Raw genomic sequence first — 9,991 nt, 5'->3', positions numbered from 1 at the left:
ATAAGAGAATTGTGTTTTGGTACTTTGAGCAAAACAGAAGTGCAGTTTGGTTTTTAAATGAGAACATAGACTAAAATATTCGGCTTTCTCTCCAAATATTTGTTTCAAGTCACAACTTTTTACCTCAATGTATCTGCTACCCATATGATGCTTGTGCCTTTCCAGGGCAAGGTCTCTCTGTTCAGAATTGACAAACCGAACCAAAGCCTCCCCATTTCTTCTTCCTTGAGAATTCAGACACAGAGCCACACCACCTCTGGAAGATAAAGACAACAAATGTAAGCTTAGTCTGAAACTTTAATATATTTAATAAATAATTGTGTAAGAATAGTAAAGGAATCAGACTTTTACACAAAGGTTACAGATTGAAAAAGAAATTGCTACTACCCACAATTTATTTCATTTTTGTTGTAACACAATTATACTTTAAAATCTGCTTCATTGAGATCATGGATCTCATGTTGTTCACCGCTTTCTCAACTCCCATGAAGATGCAAATTTGTCCTTCCTATTATCTCAGACAGGCACATTTGAATTTCCTCATCATTCCATATAAAAAAATTATATTTTCTCAGTGTTGGAGATCTGGAATTAAGTGACAGGTATGCTAAATAAACTCACTCTCTTTTCATATATATATGTATACACACATACATCTGTACACAGGTATACACACAAGTCATGAAAATTTCTTTCAAACAGTACTTGGAAATTTCTAAATCTGGCCTGTTTAGGAGGTATAGAAGAACAATAAAGAGTTGGCACAAAATTAAAGCTTTTTTCATATCTTGGCCTCTGCTTTGATTAATGCAATAGGAGTTTCTCCCTTTAGATACTATAAATAAATGAATGCATGTTGGTTTTCAATTGATAAGTCTCTTTTTCTTCTTCACACATTTCAAACCTTTCTTGCACACCTAAGGCTGGTAAACTTGTTCAGTTGTCATGACCACAGTGGGGGGAGGGGTCAAGGAGGGAAAGACTGAAGGACTCTAGTGGGGAGTGTGGGGGCTGTGTGTTAAACAAATATTAAAGGAACTTGCTATTAAAGGCAAAGTGATAACGCAAGGCAAATTCTCCTTATCTTACTTGGCAATGTTGAGTCCTTTGAAAAATCGAGCGATATCCTGGTCTGAAGACTGCCATGGCAAACCTCTGGCACGTATGACTGTCTCACTGTCCACAGTTTCGGATTTACTACTGCACAGAAAGAAGGGGGAAAAAAAAAAAGCCAAAGAAAGCTTTAATCCTTTAATCTAGGTTTTCCAATATTTTACCAAATGTCAGATTGCAACTAACTGAATTGTAAATTGGGAGCATTTTTTCCTCTTGAGACTCTTTTATCTCCATTATTCCTTTCAACAAAGAAAGGGAAGATAACTTGGAAAATTCATTTATATCTACAACATTGAAGATGCACAATGTTGTCACCACATTGCAGTTCCTTAAACAAAAAAACTGGAAAACTGCCTCAATGTAAGGTTATAAGGAACTGGATTAATTTTATTTAAAAGATCTAGCAATCCAAACAATACAAGTTACTTATGCCTAAGATATTTCATTGTCTGGTGACTGAAATGTATTTGTAAAGAACGAGCCATCCTGTTCCTTCCTTCCTTAACCCAACACCCAATTCAGCATGTAAAACCATTTTGGGAAGCACCACACAGCTCAGCTTATAGAGGGTGCACTGGCTATCAGCCCTGTTGACTTAGGGAAAGTTCACAAATATTTCTTCACCCTGAATAAGATAAGCCAGCCTCGCTGCCACGCAAAACAGAAGCAAGAGAACAAAGAGCATTTAACTTGCAGTGACTTTAAAGAGATGGACTAAAGTACAGCATTCAGCGTGCCAGCCAAAGTGTGTCTGCACTGGGGTGACTGCTGAGTACACTGTACTGTTCTCAGCAGCCAACCTGCTTTCACATGACCATGGGGAAATATTCACAAGCTTTCCTTGCTGTACACAAGACTCATCTTTGCTTGTAAACAACCGTGACAAGTGCACTTACCAAGGACCTGTTTCATACTTGTATTTCACAGTTTCAGGCTCAGTAAATACGTGATCTGTGACAAAACAGGAAGTTTAAATATAACCAGGGTCAGAGACTACTTAAGAATGACAGTACCACTGCCAATTCTTTCAGAAAAGAAAGATTTCAGCATTCAGTATAAATAATTAACTTACTACAACCTTCTGAGAGCATGCTGAAAATGATAGCCACCATGGTCTTCACTTGCCACACACCAAAGTCCTCCTCCGCTTCATCTGTCCCTAAGCCTAGATCTAAACAGGTGATTATAGAAAATAACAGACTTGCACAATCTTTTGCAAACAAGTCATAAGGCTTTCATGATATTAACACAAAACTAGTAATCAAATGTACTGGTCTTAGCGGGGACATGTGACTATTAGACACAGTACTCTGTTCATAAACTGGATTCAATTTAACAGTCAACAGTTTGAAAACTATTGAGAGCTTACATAATTTCAGTGTTAATAGTTCAAAAAAGAAAAAGCTGAGTAAGTTCCTATCACTTTAAACATAACCCAACTTTAATCCCATTCAGATGGGCCACAACAATCCTTTTAATTTTAATTTAGATGTAGAGTACTGTTTTGGTTTTGTTTTTGCTTTATTTTAAACTCACTTCAGTTAGGATCATGCAAGGTAACTATTACCTGCAAACAGTGGGAACTTGCAGGCCAGCTGGTGCTGAAAAGCCCCACTGACAGCTCAGCTTTTCCTTTAAGATCAACTACCAATGCAAATGATGCTTTTATTTGGCAAATTTACTAAATATGGTTTAGAAATCAGTTATATTCAATTTGGGAAAAAAAAATTACAAGCAGAGCCACTCCCCTGACACACACAAGTAGACATTCCTTTCACTTCACCTGTGAGTTTTTAAAACCCACATCTTGTTTTATTTTTCTAAACTCTGTAACAATCACAGACATAAAACTTCAGGAAGCTTAACTGATTGTTGTATAAAAGCTGCAGCAAAAGGATACATTCTGCCATGGTCTTGATAGTCTGATCTTTCACGGCGGCTGAACTAGGGTAGCAAGAGTGAAATTCTTTGCGCAGATCGTAAAAGGAATAGAAGCAGTCTGACAGCAGGAAGTTCTACAAGGAAGGCAAAAATGTTTGTTTTGTACACACTATCCTTTCGAATGTCAGTTAATACTTTTGAACTGAATGAGGCACTCTCAAAAATCACATAGCTGCACATCACCAGCTTGTCTGTGACGGAACAGTTTGGTTCCTTTGTAACACAGTTCAAATTCCATAATTCTACAGAACTGGATCTCTACATGAACAAAGTCAAATAGCCTCTGGGAGTCAGACCCATGCAAAAGAGCTGGAGAGGATGGCTGGGGAAAAAAAATTTTAAATATCTAGGCTTTGCTGTTTAATTCCCATTTTGGACACTCTTATTTTTTCTTTTGCAGCTACACTGAAAAGCAGAATTGTACCAAACCGTAACGACAACTTTTAAATAACTATTGTTACAGAATACAAAATATCTTTCAGCAACTTTCAAAAAAAAAAAAACAAAAAACCTACAACTGGCCAGCTCTTTCCATGTCAGCAGCTCTTATTCTTGTGGGTTTCCTGCAGACCCTGCTAAACCAGCAAACTCAAGAGCCACCACCTTGCACAAAGGCAAGGTTCTCCTCCCTGTGCATGACAGGCTGCTCTAAACCCTCCACGAACATGGAGTAGAAACTGCTGCTTCATGTGGGAGTAGCAATAAGCTGCAGCTCTGTTTCCCACTGAATAAATGCAAATGGAGAACCACTGCCAGGCCACATCACTGCCTGTGTGCTTACCCTCCACAGGACACTGGTTTAACACAAGCCTAAGCAAAGCAATAGTTCTCCATCACTTCTGTTGAGGTTTGATCTGTACCTCTGTTTCCACTTCACACATGGAATTCAAAGTACTTCTATTGTTTCTATCTCTATCCTGCTCTTCCTGATTTTCCTCTTCCTTACGCTCATCTGGAGTCCAAGTAGTGTGGCTGACTTTCAAGAGTAAGTCCCTAAAATAACTACTCTGCTACTCAGGGTTGAGGTGGGGAGGGGATCATCTTCAATAGTCTTGGAATGCTCTAGTTCCCAACATGGAATTGTGTCACTCCCCTCCCAGTGCTCCACCTCTGCACCAGTTCTGATCTTGTACCTTCTTGGATGTTTCTGGGTGGAGAACTTGTCGAATGAGTAACTGGCCATCACTGCAGAGTGTGTAAGAGCTCCTTCCAAGTACTTTCAAGTCACTGGATACCAGCTGACTAAACTGGAAAATAAAGTGATAAATTTCATTGTACTGACTGATAGAGATACTTTCATGCACTTACCATTATTTCAGCATCTTTTTTTTTTTAAGGAGATAAAGTAATTAAACGAGTTTTTGAAAAAAACGTGATGGAGAACAGACATGGGCTCCTTATAAAAGTAGGCAAATAAACTGTATGCATTTGTGGAATAGAAAACAAGAACATCCAGAATATAGTAAAAAGACTAATTTGGAAGATACGGCAGAATTATGAGTTCATATGAAAGGTGACTGTATTATACTGGTAATGTACAAAATCTGGACTAATTATAATTTAAGTTATGAAATATTTGAAAGAACTTTCAAGATCAATCCCATTACTGGTTTTGCAATACCCTTTCTTCACATATGGTGCCTTAGACTTTGGTTATTTCCTTAATAACTTATTTAACTTCAATAAGAGAAAAAGCTACCCATCAGGATTTACTAATGTTTCAAAATATATTAAGCAATACCAAACAAATAATGATCTAATACCTTCAAAAGTGAAATTATAATCAAGTCACCTTTGAACAAATAAAAGTTCTTTGTAGAGATACAGTGTTACAAATACTAGATTAAAAAAAATTATTCCCTACCTCTAGGATGGGTAATCCCCAGCAGATTAATTCTCAAGAGGAAAGGGCTCCAGCTATCTTGTTCACTGTTATTTTCCAGCCTTACATACATAACAGTTTCCAGCCTTTTATTTCTCTATACTAGTGTTGAATTCCTAGCTCATAATGGTCAACTAACATGTATAGTACCTACAAGTATTATATAAGTAAGCAGTAGGTTGTTAACTTTCGAGGGGATAAATATAATTATTCTAAGCTTCCCTCTTGACACTACTCCCTCCCAGGAAAGCATCACCTCACAAACAAAGCAATAATTACAATCATGATGCAGTAGCCACCCACTGCTCTCAGCAGCAGTTTATAACTCCAAAACAACCACCTCCAAAAGCAAATTACAAGTTGACTTGAGACTCACACTATATCTTTGTGCTTTCTTTTAACCTGTGTAGGGGGAGAAAAGAGAGGTGGTTTGTTTTATCATAATATGTGTGACACTTTACACCATAACAGTCTCTGCTTAGGAAAGATGATGTCCTAATGACCTGATCCCACAGCTACACAGAACTCACAGTATGAACAAGTGTTGCAGCACCTGCAGCCCAAAGGTAAGGCTCCACAAGGGAGAAATCATGTACTGAACATGATTGAGAAGAAGCAGAGACATGATTACCCAAGCTTTATTTCAAAATAACTGCTCAAACCAATCCAGATCCTTTTCTAGGCTTGGGCGGCTGACCAGAGTCCCACTACCATTTTGAGTTCAGAACCCTGTAGTAGTGGGTACTACACATAAAAACAGGGACCTGAGGGGCAGAACTGGGTAAGGAGGGGCACTCAGTTCAGCACCTTGTGTTAAGTTGCTTCATTTGCAGATATATTTACAGATATAGATAAGAATATAAAGTGAAGTTATTTAATAACAGAGAACATACGTGAAACTATAAGAAGGGTGAATATCCTCCCAAAACAAAAAACCCTTATAGTGCAATCCTCTACACACTACCAAAACACACAAAAAGAACAAATACACCACACATAGGCAAAATAACTAACTCACTAAATAAAAATCAACCAACCCAAACTCTTGCAGATTCACAAAGCCCATTTCCTCCCAGGGAAACAGGTTGTGTTCCTACCACAAGGTGAAGTTTTGAAGAAGCTGAGGCTTTAAAGCAAGTTATTATTCAAGGATGATTTAAAGTCAGAAAATTGAGATCTGAGAGTGCTCAAAATACCTCAGTTGATGTGTAAACATCAGAAAAAGAAGAAAATGGACTCCAGAGGAACCACTTCAGAAAAGTAGTTCTGTGGATGGCCACAGTCACAGACCAACAACAAATATTCTCACCACAATAACACACATGAGGAGAATTGCCTTCTTACTAAATGCAGTAACTTATTAGTTTCTTTTTTAACTAATGGGCACAGTAAAGAGCAAATATTTGTAAAACGGGATTGGAAATGGTGATAGGGATCAGCCTCCAGAGGGTGCACAGGGATTCTTGCCAAAAGGAAGCGGAGTCTTATGGATGAAAAGTAATAAAACACTCCCCAAACCTTCAACTTTGTACCCTGTGCTTCTGAAGATGCTCAAGAGCCAATATAGAGAGTGCAGTTAGGGAGCTATTTTGATCAGATACAAGAAGAAATCCAACCCACACAATTTGAAGGAAGCAGCAAATGAAAGCAGCCTCCTGCTGTACATATAAAACCTAAGAACTGTAGTTCAAAAAGACTTTATCAAGTTAGAAAACAAAAGGAGAAGAACGTTTGCACAAGGCAGGAAATGCTCAGGTCAAATGGTGTAAGTCAAGTTAGTAAAAATCAAGACTGCTGCAGTGAAACAGTTACATTTTTTTCAAGGTGGTGTTTCCCACACAACTTACAGCTGAAAAGACAACATAGATATTTTCAGAAGCCTGTACTGAGAAGATGCCAGAGTAGTAAAATATTGCATAAGGACACTGATAAGCCCAGTATTCCAAGTGTACTAAGGTTTGAAGAATTCCAAAGGATCAGCATTTGTTTTTACTTTTACCTAAGTAAAAATAAGTCTAAGTATTTGCACTGCATAATTATTAAATGTCAGTGATAACATTCAACATTGCAAACTCCTTTCCAATGGAACAATCAACATGTCAAAACAATTCTCTGTTTTTCTTACCAGATGCCAGCAGATTAAAGTGCCTTAGATAAATTGGCACAAGGTTGGCAGGCCTTGTTGAGAGCTTATTTAGAAACTTCTCTTTTAAAAACAGCCTGTTCGAAACTTTGGGGTGTACTGCTCCAGAAGAGGGCAAAAAGACTGTGTGTGGGAAGAACAGTCAGGAGACGTAAGCAATCCTTCCTTATCCAAAACAGCTTAACTATGGCATGGGTTAACTGAGGAGAGGAGGAGGGTAGCAGAGCGTGAATGGGAAGATTCACCAGGATCAGAGCACAGGGCAAAACAGCCCCAGAAGAATGACAGATATTTGAGATTAGCCTGAAGTAGCTTCTTTCATCCACATGAGATGTCCCCTAATTCTGCAAAGGTTGAGCATGAAAAGCATAGCTGTGGACCAGCTCTTGCTGCTATAGATTACACCGGACCCTCAAGTCTTTCAGGCAAAAGATACACGTCACACATGTGTCAAACGTATTAAAGCAACCAGGGCAGATGTGTTTGTAAAGCCACATTGTTCAGCATAACAAGCCACATCAGTTAAGCAAGTCAGCATTCCCGAGGAAAAGCCATCTTCAGCCTCCTTTCTTGCACCACAGATTTCAGGCAGCATTTCAAAAGACAGCCTTGAACAGCCATCCACCCAAATGTAGCAAGCTAAGGACAAGTTAAGACCAGCACCAGATCCACATTAGGTTTTTCTGTCTCACATGTTGAACAACCTGTCCACAACTCAGTCATTTCATAAATTCCATCCCCATCTCCTTCACTCCACTAATAAAAGCCCATCTGAGCTATTTACCTGCTGTCATTCATCTTCATGCTGCCTTTCAAGAATGCCCCCACTTCAGCAGGCAGTGCTACCCCACCTTAACGCTTCCCCCACCAAGCTCACACACCCTGTCTGCCCTGTTCATCTGCTCCTTTCACAGCAGTCACACACTGTTAATTACCTGTTTGCATCCTGCAGCCAGCCCTCATTTCAACTGCAAGAACCAGTATTAACATCACCCTCCACCTTTATTGCTTATTCCACCAGATCAGTCTCTCCAGTAAAGCTCTGATGAGTCATTCCATATTTAAAGGAGCACGTTCAATAATTCCATGCCGAGATTAAAAACTGAACAGAGAGAAGAAGAATCAAAGAAGCTGCTCTGTATATTTGCCTCCACAAAACCTAAAACAGTTCTTAGAGAAAAGGTGGTGAGAGGGATGGACAGACTTTGAACACCACTTTGAAAAACTGGCTAAACAGGATTTTGTTCATGTAGCTGAGAGTACAAAGAGACTGAAGAGACATGTTTTGCCAGCAGCAAAGCTGGATGAAAGCCAGCACAAGCTGCTGTGTTTTTTGCAAATGAATCCCAAGGGACTAAAATAACAGCCCCCTTCGTGTTGCCTTAAATATCCTGAACTAGGATGTGCATCTTAGAGAAACAAGAAGATTCTTCATTAAGCTTTTTCTACAGTTATGATGCACGAAACACTAAAATAAACATCTGTCTATTTGGATATTCTCATTTCCCTTACTAAAAATAGCTCTCATCCTTGAGAAAGGCCACTGCATCTGCACTGTATCTGTGCCTGGCATGGTAATGAAACACTGAGATAATTCAGTCACAGAATGCACCCATGCTGTCAAAAGGAACCATTTCTAAACCACCATGGTACTCTGGGGGATTGTCTCTTTAAATCACCTGTGAGAAGTAACAGAAAATTCAGCTGTCTCTTACTCATCTGATTTCCAGCAGCTCCTAGTGAGTCTTTAAAACAGGATCCTTTCCTTTAGTCATGCACAGAATTTCTCTTTTTTGCTTCTTTTGGCCCTACTGACCCATCACAGCTAAGACAAGACAAAATAATTCACAGAGCTTCAGAATTAAAGGCATCCTTGCAGTTTAACCAGGTCTGGAATGCCATGCTAAAGTATAACATAAAAATCCCAAAAATAGCTTAGCTTGTAGTCCACACTTAAGCCAGACGTGAATCTATTTTCAAGTAGAAAGATGAGTTATATTTATCAATATTCTTTGCACAAAAGATGGTCTTCACTGTGTAGGATCTGGTTTCAAATCAGTAGCATCAACAGGATGTTACTAAATTGCCCAGAGTTTACAATCTGGTGATTGCAGATGAATACATGGTTGTGGGATATGCCCAGCACCTCGGACCCCACCACCAGCTGTAATACATGGTCTACTTTCTGCCAGATCAGCAGCTCATTTTTACTTCCATGACATCTTTAGACTTGGGTGGGTGAACAGTTCATACCTGGTCCAGTCAAAATTGGAGACATGAGACAGAGGGATAAATGATATTTGATTTGGCTTAAAGCCTGTTGGAAGACTTTGAACAGGTTTAGCATTCTAGATTAGTGTTTTGTAAAAAAAAACCCAAGCAAACAAAACAAAACAAAAGCCACCAAAACAAACAAAAACCCCCACACTAGAACTTTTTCAGGAACGATATCTTTTGGTCATTATTAAAAAGAAAACTTTCAGGAATAACTTAGAAGAAAAGTTATTTTGCCTCACTTAGGCCCTACATTCTGATATATTCCCTTGAGCTTAAAAACCCCTCATATTACTAAAAGGAAATCATCTTAGAGAAAGTGAAAATAAGACTCCACTGATCTGTAAAGTACCCTGAGATGAAAAAAGTTTTATCTGAGGCACATAAATGTGCACTGCTTACATCTCCTTTGCACAAACCTATGACTAAAGCCATACTGTTTATAACCATGGATGTTTTCCAGTCTAACTTGTATTAAAAAAAAAAAAAAATCATCACTTACTAGACATTACTGCAATTCACAACATTAGAGCTTTAGACCCTCTTTTAGGTCTTTGGTGTGAGTCATTCTTTGCTTGTAGCATGGAGCATATAACAATGATCAGTCTTCTTTCAGCTTACAGCAGCATGGAAAA

General features: G+C 38.7%; 1 protein-coding gene across 7 annotated transcripts in view; it reads right to left on the bottom strand.

Moving 5' to 3' along the window:
* ESRP2 (epithelial splicing regulatory protein 2) overlaps positions 1 to 9,991 on the bottom strand; it is a 46,437-nt gene that overhangs the window by 18,990 nt on the left and 17,456 nt on the right. For 6 of the 7 annotated variants that reach the window (XM_017741006.1, XM_017741009.1, XM_017741005.1 and 3 more), the window contains 6 exons: positions 4,191 to 4,304; positions 3,017 to 3,131; positions 2,189 to 2,287; positions 2,013 to 2,067; positions 1,090 to 1,200; positions 124 to 256 (listed from right to left, as the gene is read on the bottom strand). In XM_017741006.1, the coding sequence (XP_017596495.1) occupies positions 124 to 256; positions 1,090 to 1,200; positions 2,013 to 2,067; positions 2,189 to 2,287; positions 3,017 to 3,131; positions 4,191 to 4,304 (627 nt within the window). The remainder of the gene's footprint in view (positions 1 to 123; positions 257 to 1,089; positions 1,201 to 2,012; positions 2,068 to 2,188; positions 2,288 to 3,016; positions 3,132 to 4,190; positions 4,305 to 9,991) is intronic. The other variant, XM_017741007.1, reaches the window with a different exon arrangement.

This window comes from Corvus brachyrhynchos, unplaced genomic scaffold (assembly GCF_000691975.1).
Source record: "Corvus brachyrhynchos isolate BGI_N302 unplaced genomic scaffold, ASM69197v1 scaffold26, whole genome shotgun sequence".
In the NCBI taxonomy this organism is placed as follows: Eukaryota; Metazoa; Chordata; class Aves; order Passeriformes; family Corvidae; genus Corvus; species Corvus brachyrhynchos.
Note: the sequence above shows the minus strand (reverse complement) of the source record. Positions and strands in the feature narration are given on the sequence as shown.